Source organism: Crotalus tigris, unplaced genomic scaffold, assembly GCF_016545835.1.
Source record: "Crotalus tigris isolate CLP2741 ecotype Arizona unplaced genomic scaffold, ASM1654583v1 scf7180000024362.2655971311:6658466, whole genome shotgun sequence".
NCBI classification, from domain to species: domain Eukaryota; kingdom Metazoa; phylum Chordata; class Lepidosauria; order Squamata; family Viperidae; genus Crotalus; species Crotalus tigris.
Window position 1 is genome coordinate 2,015,515 of NW_024100530.1, and position 18,850 is coordinate 2,034,364.

Below are 18,850 nucleotides of genomic sequence, written 5' to 3' on the forward strand. Positions count from 1 at the left end.
GTGTTTAGTTTTTTAATTACTCTGACATTTCAAGAATGGTCACTTTTATAACATTTTACACATCCCATAATGCAGTGATGGCGAATCTTTTAGAGACCGAGTGCCCAAACTGCAACCCAAAACCCACTTATGCATCGTCGAGTCGGTGGGTGTGGCCCATTGGCGGGGTGTGGCCCATTGGGTGGGCGTGGCTGGGATGGTAATGGCAGACTGGGTGGGACTAAAAAGTTTAATCAATCAATTCCAACTTTGCAAGATCTTTTTTTTCCCACGAGAAGTTGAAATTGATTGATTGAACTTTTTTTTTTTTTTTTGCACACGGCGGCGGAGGCCTAAAGCAAAAAGGGTTTATAAAACCCAGCTGAAGGCCTAGGACTGGGGCGACGACGCACGTGTCCACAGAGAGGGCTCTGAGTGCCGCCCCTGGCACCCGTGCCATAGGTTCGCCACCACTGCCATAATATATGTAAGTTATCAAAAACTAGTTGACAAGAGGCTGCTCGTGAAAAGCAAATATTTCATAAGTTCTATCCCAATATTCTATGATTTTTATAAAAGATCTAAAGATAGGGGAAAGGTCTTTTATGCCGTCTACTACTCATCTACATCCTATGCACCAAGGGTCTCTGGGGGTCTTCTCTTCCCATTTAGTCTGTCAGAGTTTGGTATAATCATGGGCCTTATAAGTTGGAAATCTTTTTGACATTTTATGGTTCCCTATCTTCGTTAAGGACTGAGAATAGGACTGGACTATTTAGAGCAGTGTTTCTCAAATTGGCAACTTTTAAGATATGTATACTTCAACTCTCAGAATTCCCCTGGCTGACTGGGAGTTGAAGTCCGCATGTTTTAAAGTGGCACGGTTGGGAAAGACTATTATACAGGAAAGTTCATTTTTCAACTGTCAGTTCCTTGGTCTTCAGTATCCGCTGCAGTGTGGTCCATTTTCATCAAAGTTTTAGTAGGGGAGGTGTTATTAACAATTAAGCTCCCGATCCGGCAAAAAAAAATCAGGGACACCCAAGTGCTTGTGGTCACTGCACTCCTACCCACTTTCTGTGGTTTTTCAAACCATCGTTACTGCCAAGGCTTTTTACACAGTATTTCAATTCCATTAGTAGCAATTTGCTTTCTTTCCTTCCATGCTTAATTGTTGCTTTGTCTGTGCATAGAATGTTGTAATTGAGATTTGGTAGAGTGCAGTAAAGCTCAACGAGCTGTATTTCAAGGCGTTAAAAGAAGTGTTGACATGAAAATGTTTCCCAATTGCTCTGATGTGAAACCATGTTCAGTTTCTGTGGTTTGCTTCCGCCTCATTTTGAGTGTGTAACGTCCTAAGGAGGAGAAAGAATACCATAAAGAATTCTCCTAAAAAGGCCAGATACTTGGTTTTTAATGGAAAATATAATTTCAGCATTCCCAAAACTCTTCCTACCTTGTCCAGAACAGACCCTTTGTAAATCATGTGCCTTACATGGATGTATGAGTTCACATTTGTGCATATTTTGAAGTTTTGTGAGGACAATAAATTTGGGGTCCTTGGTGCTCTCCGAGCTTCGCTGTTTTCCTGCAGATGTTTCATTACCCAACTAGGTAACGTCATCAGTGCTTATGGGAATGGGTTCTGCTTTCTGTTTATATACAGATGGCTTGCTCTGTCAGTGTGAGTGTGTTCTTGGTGGTTCCTCTTTTACTGTTTGTTTGTCTCAGCTGGTAGTTCCTTGGCTGGGATATTGTTACTTAGTTGGGTAATGAAATATCTATAAGAAAATAAGAGTGCAGCAAGGACCCCACCATGCAACCCTGAGCTACAAATATTCTATTTGCACCATTAACTTTGTAATGCCTTGTTTTTTAAAAAAAGTCCTAGTGGATAATCACTTAAATATAAGCCAGCCGTATACTGCAGCTGCCAAAAAGGCCAACACAGTGCTGGGCTGCATTAACAGAGGGATAGAATCAAGATCACGTGAAGTATTAATACCACTTTACAAGGCCTCGGTAAGGCCACCCTTGGAATACTGCATCCAGTTTTGGTCACGATGTAAAAAGATGTTGAGACTCTAGAAAAAGTACAGAGAAGAGCAACAAAGATGATTAGGAAACTGGAGGCTAAAGCATATAAGGAAAGGCTGCTGGAATTGGGTATCTCTAGTTTAACGAAGAGAAGGACGAGAGGGGACATGATAGCAGCGTTCCAATATCTCAGGGGCTGCCACAAAGAAGAGGGAATCAAGCTATTCTCCAAAGCGCCTGAAAGCAGGACAAGAAGCAACAGATAGAAACTAATCAAGGAGAGAAGCAACCTAGAACTAAGGAGAAACTTCCTGACAGAACAATTAACCAGTGGAACAACCTGCCTCCAGAAGCGGTGAATGCTCCAACACTGGAAGTTTTTAAGAAGAGACTGGACAGCCATTTGTCTGGTATAGGGTTTCCTGCCTGAGCTGGCAGTTGGACTAGATGACCTCCAAGGTCCCTTCCAACTTTATTATTATTAGTATTATTATTATATAATGGACTAATACCACTCTATAAAGTGAGAGTGCTATTAGTCCATTATTAGTAAGACCACACGTCGAATACTGCAAACAATTTTGGTCTCCACACTATAAAAAAGATGTTGAGGCTCTAGAAAAAAAAAAGTGCAGAGAAGAGCAACAAAGATGATTAGGGGACTGGAGGCTAAAACATGAAGAACAGTTGCAGGAACTGGGCATGGCTAGTCTAGTGAAGAGAAGGACCAGGGGAGACATGATAGCAGTCTTCCAATATTTGAGGGGCTGTCGCAGTGAGGAGGGGGTCAACCTATTTTCCAAAGCACCCGAAGGCCAGACAAGGAATAACGGATGGAAACCGATCAAGGAGAGATTCAACCTAGAAATAAGGAGAAATTTTCTGACAGAACAATCAACCAGTGGAACAGAAGTTTGCCTTCAGAAGTTGTGGGAGCTTCATCACTGAAAACTTTCAAGAAGAGACTGGACTACCATCTGTCAGAAATGGTGTAGCTGTGGCGTCTTCTGCTTTGGGGGGGGGGGTTTAGACTATATGACCTACAAGGTCCCTTCCAACTCTGCAATTCTAATTCTAAGAACGAAATTATTGCTAATTTGAACATTGTTTACAGAACTGAAGAAAAGTTTGCTTGGTGCAGAACTTCTCCACGTTTTGAGTAGTCGCCCAACCGCTTTGGGCACAACCTCTCTTAGAATGTCCTCTTAACACAAACCCCACTGACATAGATGGAAAGTAAAGGAAATGGTCTCTGTCTTCCTGATTTAAGCACTAAAAGTAACTCCCAGTGGAATGCAGCCGGTGTTACAAATTGTGGTGGCAGCTACGTGCTTCTGGAAAGCCATCAAAGGATCCTTAGGGGTATCTTTGGCTGATTCAAGTAATGCACGTAAGAAAATTGTTACCATTAATTTCTAAACACAAGAAGCGGGGCTTCGACTAGCACTTCCCAAATTTAATTAAATCAAGATGGGTAAATGAGATGAAAGCTCCCCAACAGAGTTCTCTTCCATTTCCCAATTAATGAAAAGACTTTCTCCCTGGGAATACTGCTGCAGGGATCCTTGAGGTTCTGTCAACCACCCATCAAATAATTTCACATTCAGGTAGGCAGGATTTCCTGCAATCAAAAACAACAGGGTGTCCTTTAAGTCAAACCTGGATCTGGACCGTGTTTTCTGTGCTAAGGGTGCAAAAGTCCCTCAATAATTTGGTTTCCCTTAATGAGGTTGGAGTCCCTTGCCAGTTCAGCAGAATTCAATAATAAAGTGTTTCAGTTAAGTTCTAAAAGTTTAATTAAGCCTGTAGGGATGCATGCTTGATCTGGCCAAGAAGACGGGTCTCTAGATCGGTCAAATTTAATTCATGCTAAGTTGAACGGCTGACTCGGTGATGCCTACATTTCTCTCCCAAAATACAGGTCAGCTCGGCAGGGTTCACCTAATACATTTAACCCTGCTTATTAATAAACCCATTTCCCAGCTTCTTAAGAGAGAACATCATTTCGATCAGTGTATGGTACCTTAGCCCAGAGGTCCCCAACCTTGGCAATTTTGAGATCTGTGGATTTCAACCCCCAGAATTCCCCAGCCAGCCCTGCTGAAGTCTACAGGTCTTAAAGATGCCAAGATTGGGGACCCCTGCCTTAGCCAGTGCTTCTCAAGAGGAGTGGATAAAACAAGAGTCCCAAGGGGGCTTGGGGACCCCTGCCTTAGCCAGTGCTTCTCAAGAGTGGATAAAACAGATTCCCAGGGGGGGCTTAAAAGCAAGCCACTTCGGCTTTTTAACATCAGACACAACTGACTTAACATGCTTGATAACTGCAAAGCATGGATACAGATAGTCCTCGACTTAAAATCATACATCAGCGACTGTTCATAGTTAAAGCAGCATTCATAAAAATGACTTGTAACCACTCCTCACACTTGAGACCAGTGCAGTATCCCCGCGGTCCCATTTAAAGGTCTGGGCACTTGGCAACTAGCATGTATTTATAATGGTTGCGGTGCCCCAGTGTCACGTGATCACCATTTGTGACTTTCCATCCGACTTCCGACCAAGTTAATAGGGGAAGCCGGATTTGCTTAACAATCACACAATTCACTTAACAACTGCAAGATCCATGGCAAAAAGGATAAAATTGGGTGGTGGGACTCACTTAGCAATGGAAATGCAGAGGGTACCTAATTTTTGTTAAGCCAGAGCCAAAATTTCTTTTTTTTAAAAAAAAAAAGTAGCATGGTCCTCAAAAAGAAGTGAGCGAGGCCTGGGCAAAAACTAAATTTAATTTCAGCCCAATTGCAGTTCATTAAAATGTAGAGTTACTTCGATGAACTTCCAGTCACGGGTTTAATAGTTTCCTCCCTACTGTACAGCTAAATACTACAATTGATTAAAAACATATTTGGAAGTCTCTGACCTTCCGCAAGCCTTTTGCGGTGGCGGCAAGAATATTTTTAACTACTTCATGTCTGCTGACATTGATCAAAAGTGATGGTGTGTTTTGTTTTTGAGAGGAAAAGAACCAGGGCTGGAATATTGCTTAATTAAAAGCAGGCATTAAAACATGGAATTGTCGTGGGAAAAAAAACATTTCCCCCGATTGACTAACATGGGAACGTGAAGAAAATCCCCTTCAGAAAACATCCCCTTAAATCCTTGAGCAGCGACTTTAACTGACAATGCAGAGGAATTGAAGAAGGCAAATTTCATATCCAGATTTTTATCTGCATTGGGGAGGAAGGCATACAGAATTTGTGTAATAGCTGTGCCAAATGTGAAAGAAACCTCTGTGCCAAATGTGAAAGAAAGCTCTGCGTTGCTACAATCAATCCTGTCTCAAACCTTGAGAGGCAATTGTAATGTAAACACAGCGGCAAAAACTAGCTACTATGGTGAAACACCACTGATTGTTGAGCCTAGAGCACATAATGAATTGAAAATAAAAATTTAAAAAGAAACCCCAACTGCAATCCCATCTTTGTACATATAACACAAACAAGAAAGGGTTTTTGTTTTGTTTTTTAAAAAAACAATTACAGACACATAAATACTAACTATTACTCCAGTTGACACCAATATATTCCTTATTTGTGCATTATGTTTCTTTCCAAGGCAAATGTTTTATTGTCCCAGACATATCCTGATCAGGCGCAAACGCTTCTGCAAGCACCGCTGGGGACCGTTTTTTCTGCTAAAATAAATGATACTAAATCTGCATTAATTTCTCTCCTTTTTCCAAAGAGCTTTATATTCTGCAGGATTTATCGCCACCCTTATCCTTTTTACTGTGGCTTAGCGTTTCTCAAAGGTTATAATCCAAGCCGTTTTCAGCAACGCTGCAAGAAATCCCTGCTTTTTTTTTTTTAACCAAAGTAGAGATAAAGTTGAGTTCACTAATGCCATGTACAGAATTGCCTTAAATAAAGGCAAATAGCTACGCCCATGATTTATTTGAGAAATTCAGCCTCAAGAAAAGATGACTTCTGCAGCCTGAATATGTTACTGAAGATGAGAAGAAGTGCCAGCATTTTCTAATCTTGTCTGGATTTTTTTTTTCCAGTCTTCCAATAAAACTTGCAATTCCCATGTTCGTACATCAATATCTGATGTCTCCAATTAAAAAGAATCTTACACAGCAGATGTTAGGAAAGATACCTACGTGATCTCTAGACAGATGCTCCAAGTTTCAGGAGATCCTCCTGTCAACGTGTTTGCTTCCTCTCCATTGTTTTCCTAAGATATTATTTTTAAAAAGAAAAAAAATACAAATGGAATTAAAGACGGGGAAGGTGGGGTAGGAAAAGGAAAGGGAAAAGAGATGTGAAGGGAAGAAAAAAAAAGAGATAAAGGCCGTAACTTCCAACTTTTTTCAGTACAGTAAATTACAAAGTAAAATTATTACTTTTGTATAATTCGTAGCTACTAGCCATTTCTATAACAAAAAGCTAATCTCATCATCAAAACCCAAAATCAAGGTTAGTGGGATAAATGTCCTTGATTAAGACTGGTACTTTTGCCATTCCTGACAATTCCACCGTTTTTCCCTATCTGTGGTGCAAACTGACAGATCTTTCCATTTTTGCACATATAAAATCCTCGCTGCACATAGTTTTCCTACGATTTTAGGCGACTGCATGGACTGAGCTGAAAGGATTCTTACGAGCCTTTCTTAAGTCTGTGGGGATATTTTAGTTTCTCTTACATAGATCAATGGGAATTGGAGGAATTCTACAAGATCTTTTCTGTAATTCTCCTGTAACAGCTCAAAGTTCTCCTCTGTCTTCTCCAAGTCAAATGAACATTATAGCACAAATGTCTTACTATTCTTTAGCTGACCATATCCAGTAACTGAGGAGTGAAGATTGGGACCTCATACACTTCTTCTCTTACATTCCATCATATTTAATAAGTGCAAAAGTTATTCACCACAGAGAATGACATAACCCTCCCATAACTCTTCCATTGTCTGTCAGAACCCAACAGGCTTGGGTCTATTTGATTATCAGATAGGAATATTTGTTATTTAATATAATATTCTTATTAAATAGGGATGGGAAAGCTTATAACTATTTGTAGACCTGTTATGTAAAGGGGAGGAGAATTCATCATCTTTTTTCTTTTTTTCAACATCCAGCAGAGGTGGATTCTATATGTTTAATGTTAAATTAATTTATACTGGGGTCATATTTTTTTTCTTTGTTGTTGTTGTTGTTAGTGCTGGATATATTTTTTATTGTTGTTTTTCTGTTTTCTATTTTTGTTTATAAAACAAAATAAATATATATTTAAAAGAGACTCGTGAATCGGGAAGATGACCCCGGTTTCTATTTCAGCTTCAAAGACTCCTCCAATGTTTTCAGTTATTAGGTAGAACTTTGACTTTATGTTGATTGTTAGAACTGGGGAAATGGGAAAAATATATTTTATACATGGCCAATGTTGTTACTATACTGCTACCTGTGTTAGAGATTTGTCAGGATACGCAGAAGCAAACAATGTCAAGTGGAAAAGGAGATGAATCTGATTATTATTAATCAATATAATTATGATTAGTACTTATAATCAACCATCTACATTAATTCAACCAATACATTTCTATACTTATGAAAGCACCTGTCTATAGTAATGAAGTTTTATTTCATTTGCAAAGATGTATTGATTGGCTGCCAGAAGGTCATAACAGATCTGCTAATAGTGGGCTACATTTATTGATCTACTTAACTATTCAATAAACGTATGTGCTAACCCATCCAGGTACTGTCGCTCTCCGCTGCCCACAAAAATGCAGAAACACAATAAATGAGTTAACCTTAATCAGTATAGAGGTGGGCAACCTAGAGCCCCTTTAATGCTTCCATTTTTCCATCAAATTTTAAGGTAGTTTATTATTGAATTATATTAAGAGAGAGAAGCTGCCCAACTCAAAATCTGCTTAAGACATAGCTTGTATAAATCAGAGGGGACTATGCAGGTAGTCCTTGACTTATGACTGTAATGGTTGTAAGTCATGACAGTCGTAAAGCAGGTCACCCACCTGACCGATCCAATTTTACAGTCTTTTTTGCAATTGACATTAAGCAAACATAGTGGTCCCTAAGTGGAACCATTGTTCGTTCTGGGGTGCTTTTGGCAAAACCTGCCAAAACCTAGAAACATTTGCAAGTTTTCAGAAAAAAAAAACCAAATTGTAAATCCCGGTCACATGACTGCAGAACATTGCAAATTGTTTTAAACGCTGGCTTGGTTGTCAAGCACTCAAAAATACAGTCATATGACCAAGGGGGTGGGGGCATCTGTTGTAATTTTTGGAACCAGGTTGTATCTTTTGTGTGTGAGGGGGGGGGTGTCCATCGTAACTTCAACTAGTCCCTAAATGAGCAGTCATAAATCAAGGACCATCGCATATGACAAAAAGACAAGACAGGGCAACCGAGTCAAAAATTCTACCTATTTTTATGAGCATCGCGATTGGTGCAAATAAAGTCCACCCACCTTTTACATTAAAAAAAAATGGGCGGAGCTTCAACTGCACTGTAGCGGTTGGCATCTTGGCTTTTTTTTTACCCACCCACCCTGTAAGCCTCCCCCCCCCCAGTTAGAAAAACCTATGGTTCTCCTCTGTAAGCCCTCACAGGCCTCTTATGAAATCAATACTTATAAGCTGTCAGGCGGAAGGGAGAGAAATGCTTTTAGATAAAAACGGAGACAGGAAAGCATCGTTTTTTCTCTCCTTCCCGACGCTCTTAAAATATGATCTTCTGAACTCTTGAAAAATTATTTCATTAATATTTCAAATGGCGCTCTCGGGGACACGAAAGCATTCCTTTTCTCTTCATCATTAACCCTGACAGCCACCAACAATAAAAGCTACCTCTTATTCCTCATTCTGATCGGCAGAGGAGATGCTTGTCCCCAGACACATCAGCTGTCATTGCCCTGGCTGATAAAAAGATGCTCGGGGGCCGCCATCTAGAGAGAGACAAGGAACACGAGATTAAAATACTTGTGTGTGGAACTTCTGTCGGCTGTAATTCCTTAAACTGTCTTCTTGCCCATTAAACGAAGACGAATAACTCAGGTAATAGCAAAACAAACCCTTTGGCTTACGAGCCATTTATAATACTAACATCACTCAAAAGAGAAAGAAAAAAAAAACCTTCTAACCGTTTTTGATATCAAGTCAATGTCACATTAAATTTGTTCAAGCAGATAATATCTGAATAACAGATGCCCAATGCGGCTGCGGTACAGTTGGGTGTAACTTTACTATCTCATTCTTCCTTTCCAGGGCTTGAGCTGGTAGCTAAAGCTGGTGACTTGAAGGATGGCTTGGGGAAAAAAAAATCAGTTCTTCGAGGAGTGGAAGGGATTAAATTGATATAGAGAGACGTAAGGCCAAAGTTTGTTATTTTATTAGAACTATTCCAGGTATGTCTAGTTTAACGAAGAGAAGGACGAGGGGGGACATGATAGCAGTGTTCCAATATCTCAGGGGCTGCCCCAAAGAAGAGGAAATCAAGCTACTCTCCAAAGCACCAGAAGGCAGGACAAGAAGCCATGAATGCAAACTAACCAAGGAGAGAAGCAACCTAGAACTAAGGAGAAACTTCCTGAGTTAGAACAATTAACCAGTGGAACAACCTGCCTCCAGAAACGGTGAATGCTCCAACACTGGAAGTCTTTAAGAAGAGACTGGACAGCCATTTGTTTCAAATGGTGTAGGTTTTCCTGCCTGAGCAGGGGGTTGGACTAGATGATCTCCAAGGTCTCTTCCAGCTTTATTATTATTATTATTATTGTTGTTGTTGTTGGTTGTTATGGATCATTGCAGTCAGCCAGATGTTCAGACTGGATTTGCCACTTTGTCTACCTATTGAGTCCTTACCAAGGACCTGGGATAGGCAGATGTGGATGTTTGATGGTATTACAGATCTCGTCGCAGGATGATGATGATGATGATGATGATTATGTCACTTTTTTCAGTGTTGCAACTTTGGACATTCACCCACAGAACAGTTTGTAAGTCAAGGACCTCCACTCCATTACCTTTAGCAACTGGCCATTCTTTCTCACCTCCACCTCACCTCCCACCCCTCACGCGCGCCCCTCCTGCATTTCAGCTTCCATCTTTCCCCTCTACCTGCCCTCTCCAGGATCTGGCCCGCCTAGCCAGCTGCGCTGTCCCTATCAGGTGCCTCCAGAACGCCAGAAGAGCTGGAACGGCGCAGGGTCCGCATGGAGAGGGCAAGGGCCACCCGAGACGCGCAGGCGACAGGATCGCGGGCACAAAGCCCAACGCTGATTTTGGGGCAGAGCAGCGCAGCGAGGATCGCGCCTTGGCCAAAGGGCGCTCAGCGCCAGCATCCTGAACGCCCTTGCAGCGCCTGGCCGGGCACAGCTGGAGCTCCGAGCGGCGCTGGATTTCCCTGGGGGCATCGAGGCTCTGGGCTCAGGATGCTGAAGCCGCTAGCCCCTCGAAGGCAATTTTTCCGGGAGGGGGTGGCGAAAAGACAGCCAGTCGCCCCGCTTCCATCCTTGCCAGCAGCCGCAAGAGAAGATGCGCCGCCTCCGCAGAATCCTGAACGGAGCTGGACCAGAAGACGGCCCTGGGGGGGCGGGGGGAGATCGCTGGGGCGGGGCGTCGGGAGGGAGATTGACCAATCAGCGGCGAGGCGGGCGGCTTCAATGACTGCGCACGTGGCTCACCGCGGCCATTCATGAAAACTGTGGCCGGACTAAACACGGTTTTTAAAGCATTTCTCAACTTACTGCAACAGACCCTGCTGCCTTAAGTCTCGGCCAAAGCTTATTTTTCTGGCTCTCCAAATGGAGAACGTTCCTGTCTTTGCAATGCGTCGCCTCGCATGTATTTCCAAGATTCTCAAACACAGTCAGTTTGTGATGAATTATTCCCGGGCAGGAAAAGAGCTAGCATTTTTTTCTCAACCTTGACAATTTTAAGGCATGTGGACTTCAACTCCCAGAATTCCACAGCTTCTGGGAGTTGAAGTCCACATGCCTTAAAATTGTCAAGGTTGAGAAACACTGAGCTAAACGATAGGATAAAAGAGCTTAGGTTTATTTCAAGGATGAGTGGCTGTGCTAACTCTATAATTTTATTTACAAGCAAAATGAATCTCAACCGTACACAGATTTGCAGGGTGGGCACCTTGTGTCCCAGGTGAAGTTTTGTTTTAAAACCTGCATCTGTTATGTCCTGACTATATCACGGGGATTCCTACGGTAACCGTAAGACGGGAGCTCCATAAAGTGTTTGCAACAGAGGCAGGTGTTGATCTCCATTCTTCTATAAATCCTGCATAACAGAAACGTGCTAGGTTCTTTAAAATATGGAAGAAGCCTCAATAGCACTGAACGAGACGCGAAGCTATACTTCTGAAATAAAATACCAAGAGAAACTGCTGCGTGTTCAGGGAGAGCCGGAGCACATGGCCACATAAGGAAGCATAGGTTTACAGCCTCACAAATGTATGCTACCGATGCAAACTGCTGCCTAACAGCACAAAAACCCGAAAAACTGCATTCGTTCCTTCCTGTCCCACAGCAGAAAAATAATAATTTTGGATAGAGCCGGCGCTCCCTCTGGTGGTCGCAACCCAGCCGTTTCACCAGATGGGTTATAAAATAGGGGGGGGGTCGTCTCTACCAGAACCAAACAATACAATTTTTATTTCTGGGGCCACTCCGCAATCCTACACCCGTCTCCCATCCATCCGTTCTGCTTGAAGGTTACAGCTGACGTGGCAAATGATTAGCAATCCATTTCAGGGGCAAGAAAACCCGTTAGCTCGCCAGTTGCAACAGTACTACAAAACCCATCCTTGCGCGTATTACAAAGTCCATCCTACCTGGCCCTCAAGCCTGCTTCCCTTCCCAAGATCAGCCAAGCGCGCCCACCTGCCACCCTATCTCACCTTCCTTCCTTCCAGGATCCTGGTGATCGGCGCTCAACTCCTTAGGCCTGGCAAGCGGAGTCCATCGAGAGACGCGGCCGGAGGGCCCGTGGCGCGTGCGTTCGCTCGCTCGCTCGCTCGGCACTCGACTCCCTCAGCCGAGCAGGAGGCGGCCCCGCGCATGCGCAAAGAAGGCGGCCCGAAAGAGGCGTGAGAGACGCGGCGGGCGCGGTCGGGGCTGCTGCTGCTGCTTGTCCGTCTCCCTCACGCGCGGCGGGGCTGCTCCGGCCCGTCTCCCGGCCTGCGAGGCGATGGCGGACGAGGAGCTGGAGGCGCTACGCAAGCAGAAGCTGGCCGAGCTGCAGGCCAAACATGGGGTGAGGCGGGCAGCACCCTCCCGACACGCGTGTTGGCTGGCTTCTCACGACGCCCCCCCCCTCAGCCCCGCTTGATGGGCCCGCGCGTCTCGTCAGAACGGGGCCCCGCAGCTCCCCAAGAGGGAAGGAGGGAGAGGGAAGCCAACACACCTAATTGTGGTACCTTTTCCACGCCTCAACAACACTGTGAGGTGCATTATTAGACTGAGAAAGAGTGACTGGCCCAAAGTCACCTAGCTGGCATTTAAGAAAAAAAATCTTTATTCTGCCTTTATTTTTTAATCAATAACTCAAGGACCCAGATTGTTGGGGGCAATGTAAATATATATATACACATTGCTTACTGGTGTACACCGCTTAGAGAGTGCTTGCACTTAAAGCGGTATATAAGTCTCATAAAATAAAAATAAATAAAAATAAAGGTGGCGAACATATCTAGCACGCCTTCCTCCTCCCGTTTTCTCCACAACAGTCCTGTGGGGTAGGTAGGGCTGAAAGAATGGGAAGGGCCTAAGTTACCTAGTTGGCTTTCATGCCAGAGCAAGGACCAGAACTCACCGTCTCCTAGTTTCTAGGCCAGTGTTTCCCAAACTTGACCATTTTAAGGCATGAGGACTTCAACTCCCAGAATTCCACAGCCAGCGTTGCTGGCTGTGGAATTCTGGGAGTTGAAGTCCTCATGCCTTAAAATGGTCAAGTTTGGGAAACACTGTTCTAGGCCAACGTCTTCACCACTACGCCAAACTGGCTATTACTTAATGAAGATACTGCCCTTTGTTTTCCAATGGAAGAGATTTGAGTTGGCTAGTTTATTTTTCCATTTCTGTGTAGGAAGCGCCAGCATTTCTTCTCTGGGCTACCCCACTTCAGAGAAGTACCAAAGTAGAGGATTTTCCAGTTGGAAAGCATATTTGCAGATAAGCTGAGAACTGGGTATATACAGCAGTTTTGTTTCTGTAGACAATATGAAACAGTATGCTTTTGACATAGGAAGCACTGAAGATTGTATATATTTGCAATTTACGTATTCTAAAAGGGTGAGAGGCTGGGCAGTTCAAAACACCCAAATAAAATGTTCCTGTGACCCTTAAGTTCTCTTTTACTAAGACACCGTAATAGTTGTGCGTATAACAGCCATTTGATGTTGAGCAGTTCTGCCCTTGAAACCCTTGTAATGTTAAGGTGACAGCATGCATAATTTAGCATTTCGCCAATCAGACCTCAGAAGAAACATCTTCAGTTTATTCTTCAGTTACAATAACCTGATTATTTCTAACTTTTTAGGATCCTTCCAGTGAAATTGCACAACAAGAATCAAAACAGAGGTATTGCGGTGTTAGTTAAGAATTTGTTACTGGAACTTTTCTTTTTTTTTTTTCTAAGAGCAGTGAGGCACATCCCAAACCTAGCACATTCGATAGCTTATGAACATTCAGTTTCGTATCTTTTGGCTTTAAGAATATTTAGATCATATAAATATGATTTTATGTGCTTTTGAAATCATTCATTTCATGGTATATATTTTCTTTCAAAAACATGCATTGCAACATTTTAAATAGAATATTATTAAATATTTGATAACCCTTTCGAAAGTTCCACCTTTCAAAAGAGAAAGCTGTAATAATTAGTGTGCACTAACTTTTGCTACTATATTTTAGTAGCAACGGTTATAATTGATCAGTATTCTGTTCAATGCTGGAAGATTGATATGATCAATAAAGTGGTAAAATAAATGGATTTTAGATTTTTTCAATTAATTTTTTATTAGGATACAAGCTTTCTGGGATAATTTGTAATCTGTCATCCTGATTAAAAAATTTGCCCTGGCAATTATTTATAGATGTAAAACTGATTTGATTTTCAGTTTTTGGAAAACTGTAGAAATTAAACTGTAGAAATGCTAATGTTAAGAAATTAATATGCTGGAATAATTAATAAAAGAAATACCAAAATATGATACATAATTAAGTCATGCATTGAATTATAAAATTAACAGATATTATAATTAGCGTTTTAGCAGAAAGGTTAACATTTTGGGACCAATTTTTATTTTCTGCTATGTAAAATTATTTCATCATTACAGGGAAGCTGAAATGAGAAATAATATTTTGGCTCAGGTTTTGGATCAAGCAGCACGTGCCAGATGTAAGTATTTATTGTTTGATTTATATGATCACTCAATTTGCAAAAAGCAATTTGGGGAAAATAGAATACAATAAACTTCTTGAATGGAAATCAACAGAGCAACAAAACTAACAGATTCACAGGCCAAGCACTGCTTATCTCTTTCAAGATTTTTCAGTCAAGATGCGTTCATCCAACATTCAGGCCTAATGCCCAAAGAAGAACCAGGTTTTCAAGGGTCTTACAGAAAGACAGAGGTTGTTGTTGTTAATTGCGAAGTCATGTCCAACCCATCGCAACCCCATGGACAACGTTCCTCCAGGCCTTCCTGTCCTTTGCCATCTTCTGGAGTCCATTTAAGCTCACGCCTGCTGCTTCAGTGACTCCATCCAGCCACCTCATTCTCTGTCGTCCCCTTCTTCTATTGCCCTAAATCTTTCCCAGCATTAGGCTGTTCTCCAGTGAGTCCTTCTCATTAGGTGGCCAAAGTACTTGAGTTTCAAAAAGACAGGGGAGTCTTGGCATTAACCTCTAGATAAAAGTCTTACTTAATTGCAGGGAAGCATGTCATAGGGTGTAATACTATCCATGCCTAAATGGCACTGACATTGTACACATACTCAGAATTTCATTGGTCAGCAGTCCTCCACCTCATCAGTTTTGAATTGCTGTATCTTATTGGTATCATCCATCCAAAAGCATGAGAGTATGCTATATTTAGTATCCTTAATTATAGCAATATTTATATATTACCTGTAGGTATTTGATTTTGTCTTGATTATAGCATCCTGAATATTCACAACAATTACTTCATCTCGTTACTTGAAAAAGTGGTGCACGCATAACCTAAAGCAATCATTGTACTAAGATCAGTTAGAATACAAACCATTCCTTAAACTTTTGTACCGTTCTCCAGTTGGTCAGTTTTTACAAACGTTTTTATTTAAACACGAGTACGTATACGGGTTGCTTTTCTTAATTCAGTATTAAGGTCTGGGATAGATGTAATAATTTTTTTGTTCTTGAATATAAAATTGTGGGAAGCAGCTTGGTGTTTAAAGTATTGGACTAGGGTTGGAGAGATAATCAGCCTTGGAAATTTATTTGGTGATTTTGGGCCTTTCTCCCACCCAGCCAAGGCCAGTTTTGCTGTGGTGTTAAAATGAAGGGAGATTGCCTTGTAGTCTTGAGCTCTTGAAAGAGCAGCCCAGATATATCTCTTAACGAATTATATTTAATTAACCAAATATTTGTTTTCCTCTTGCAGTAAGCAATTTAGCACTTGTAAAGCCAGAAAAGGCAAAGGCAGTTGAAAATTACCTTATACAGATGGCAAGATTTGGACAGCTAGGTGGAAAAGTAAGTTTCTTTTCTTGTTCTTAGTTCCCTGCAATATTGCTCTCTAGCGAAGTATTCAGAAGTGTGGAGCAAAGTATTCAGAGGTGTGGTTTCCCAAAGTACATTTGGTTGGCTATTATTTGAAAAGGGAATAAAAATCTGGTGGTTTTTTTTTTTCCTTGTTTGGAATTCGGATGGTGTAACAGCCTGGCAAAAACTTGTAAAATGTTCACTGCAATTAGAATGGTCCTTTATCTCTCTCCTTGGATAACTTCCTCTCTGGTTTCAGAGAACCAAGAAACTGTTTTATATAAAGGAGAGTATGGATGGACCCTTAAAGAACCACCTGCTCCAAAAGAACTTCCACTGGCGATGTTGCTAAGCAGGAGTGTTTCCTGCCTTTTTAAGAACTTGCTTCAGTGGGGGAAGAAGCAGCCTGTCTCCCAAGCCCTCTGAGCATTCTGGATATTAGTGACTTGAACAATTAATATAGCTAGCAAAGCAAGCAGTTAGCTATTCATAATATTTTAACTGTTTTCCCATCTTTGTTTCTGCTTTTGTTCTTTGCTACTGTGCTACTGTATGTGGAGGACACAATCACAAGTATAGTTCGAACAGTGGATTGTTGCTATTTGTATCTTAATAAATCAGGTACCAGTAATTCAACATGAGAACTGTAAATATTTTAAAACCCTGCGTTTTTCAGCTAGAGCTCTGTGTACCATTCTACCAAGTAAATATTCTTTCTATTCTCCTCCTGACTACTTAGATATCAGAACAAGGGTTGATAGAAATACTTGAAAAAGTGAGTCAGCAAACAGACAAAAAAACAACAGTAAAGGTAAGATATCTTAAAACTAATTTAAATTAATGAAATCTGGTTTGTAAAGAAAGGAAGAAAAGTAGACACAGCATAGTTGGCAGTGAGTATTTGATGTAGCTCTTCAAGTAGAATAGAGCAAATTACATCACTGAAACTGGCAGCAGATAATTTATGGATGTGAAAGGCTTCCTATTTATTTAATATTATCTGCTCAGTACCTTGCATTTTTTTATTAGCCCCTTTTAATGTTTTGCCCCTTCACTTTTTTATCTTTGAACTGTTCCCACTCTTTTAATATTCCACAAACTGTTCTTTCAAGCTTAGGGTTAGGATGGCTATTGAACCCATTTGTGTGTTTTGTTTTTGCTATTTGGTTCTTTGGATTTTGACCTTAGTCAGTTGTCTTCTTCTTCTTGATATGCCTTATTTTCTTTTAATTTTATCTGTAAACTGTGCAGATTCTTTCTTCTACCTCCCTCCCCCCCCCATAGATGCTACAGACTTTAAGTATATAGGTTTTAAGAGTACAGTTTCACTTTGTGCACCTTCAAAATTGTATAGGAAGACTACCTAGCAATAATATGGGATTACACATCAGTGCTAGAATTGCTGTACATGTGTGTGTCTCATAAACATTTGATATTGTTATTATAAATCAACTACTGACAATTTAGCCTCAAACTATTTTAAGCCTGATTCACCTGTATTCTATCATTCTTCTAGTTCAATAGAAGAAAAGTGTTGGATTCCGATGAGGAAGATTAATTAATGAAATATGAAAACAGTTGCCAACTGCTAATTGTCTGGAATATGTCAAGGAAAGTATGTTCTATCATAGATGAAAGTTTACACAATGTTCTCTACACATTTTTATAAAAAGTAAAACGGATAAGCTTGCCTTCTGTATAATTAAGTGAAATTGTTTTCTTAGATAGGTTTTATATGAGCTTGAGAAATAAGGATTCATTCTCCATTTCTTAGGTTTCAGCTTTCCTTTGACACTGTGTAGTTAAATTTACTGTGCAAGTGGCAGATGTAAAAAGCCCTGACTCTTCTATAGGTACTTCATGTCCCATAAGAAATGAAATTCTACCTTACCAACAAATACCAATTTGTCTACAGGCTAAATTTTCATTTTTATATTTAAGTGGGGGGGACATACAATATACCCATAAAGTATTCATTTCTTATCCATGAGTAAAAGTTGAGGAGCCATCGAGTTTATTCTCTCCCCCATGTAAAAATTCTCACCTCATTTTCAATTATCTTAGCTGTGATTAATGCCAAACAAAATTCCCTGATGGCTATGTTTTTGAAATTGGCTTTGAAGCCTGATTAGCATTACTACGGTTTCAAAGGATCAGAAATACTAAGTGTCAGAACACTTCCTGGAGTTTGATAAATCTGGTTTGGAACCAAGCAAGGCAGGCTGGTTCACACAAATATGGCTGCATAATGTATTGTTGACTGATTTGCTGATTGCAAATTCAGGATGCTTTGCTTAGAACATCATGAAATTTAATTAAAGTCTGCTTGGGAAAAGAAAACCTTCAGTACGTTGTTTTTATACAGAAGCGGATTAATAAATGCTTCAATGTTTGAACATAATTTAGCCAAAGTATAATTTTAAGGTTCTTTTTAAAAAGAAGATTTTAATGTTTGCTAAAATCAATTACAGGCTAGTTTCTGTATTTTGTCTTGGTGTAATTCACCACCACATAAATACATTCTATTCTACTGAAATTATTTCCCAATTTCAGAGTTGTAAAGCAGCTCAAAGACCACCTTTCATGCATGATGCCACTGTAAACAATATGCCTTTTTGTTACTGAACATAAGTGTTTGATCCATGCGTACAATCTATCCTATGTAAGTCAGTGTTAAAAGACAAGATCTTTTTCTGGCTTGTATGGGCTCTGAAATGTATTAAAACCTTTCCATTAAGCAAAGTTAGCCGTGACCAATTCTTGTCTATTCCTATTCCACAAAGTATTTTTTTCTTAATATACATTTTGTACAACACTGGAAGTCTTCTCTCTCTCTTTAGGATAGTGGCTGTAAATAGTTTTGAGGACCACAGAACTGTCTTCATTGTCTTGAGACAATTGAATTAGATTGTTGAATAAGCACTATAGCTGGGTTTATATAACACATTAAACTGAACCCAAGCATAACCAGGCAGGTGGGGTTTTCATCCTCTGTTCAGGTATCTAATTGATCCTCAAGAAATATCTTGTGTTCCCAAAATATGGGTT

The 18,850-nt window shown here is 40.7% G+C and overlaps 1 protein-coding gene and 1 long non-coding RNA gene across 3 annotated transcripts; one reads left to right on the forward strand and one right to left on the reverse strand.

The window, feature by feature from the left end:
* Positions 1 to 336: 336 nt before the first annotated feature.
* LOC120300979 lies at positions 337 to 12,060 on the reverse strand. Of its 2 annotated transcripts, none has more exons than XR_005554792.1 (4): positions 11,955 to 12,060; positions 8,891 to 8,988; positions 6,179 to 6,252; positions 337 to 1,334 (listed from the first exon to the last, which is right to left on the reverse strand). It is a non-coding gene; the product is annotated as an uncharacterized LOC120300979 (long non-coding RNA). The 2 variants fall into 2 exon arrangements; XR_005554793.1 differs by lacking the exon at positions 11,955 to 12,060 and adding an exon at positions 11,889 to 11,950.
* Positions 12,061 to 12,110: 50 nt separating this feature from the next.
* On the forward strand, positions 12,111 to 18,544 carry PDCD5 (programmed cell death 5). Its single transcript, XM_039327580.1, has 6 exons — positions 12,111 to 12,310; positions 13,595 to 13,635; positions 14,394 to 14,455; positions 15,702 to 15,793; positions 16,542 to 16,613; positions 17,319 to 18,544. Exons 1-6 carry the CDS (start codon positions 12,245 to 12,247, stop codon positions 17,358 to 17,360), a joined length of 375 nt encoding a protein of 124 aa, XP_039183514.1. The 5' UTR covers positions 12,111 to 12,244; the 3' UTR covers positions 17,361 to 18,544.
* Positions 18,545 to 18,850: the final 306 nt, after the last annotated feature.

What these genes read in the sequence shown, in the direction of transcription:
- PDCD5 (XM_039327580.1), top strand. Translation starts at nt 12,245, where the DNA reads ATGGCGGACGAGGAGCTGGAGGCGCTACGCAAGCAGAAGCTGGCCGAG. An exon ending in TTGGACAGCTAGGTGGAAAA is followed by an intron (nt 15,794 to 16,541) that starts GTAAGTTTCTTT and finishes CTGACTACTTAG; the next exon opens with ATATCAGAACAAGGGTTGAT. An exon ending in ACAAAAAAACAACAGTAAAG is followed by an intron (nt 16,614 to 17,318) that starts GTAAGATATCTT and finishes TCATTCTTCTAG; the next exon opens with TTCAATAGAAGAAAAGTGTT.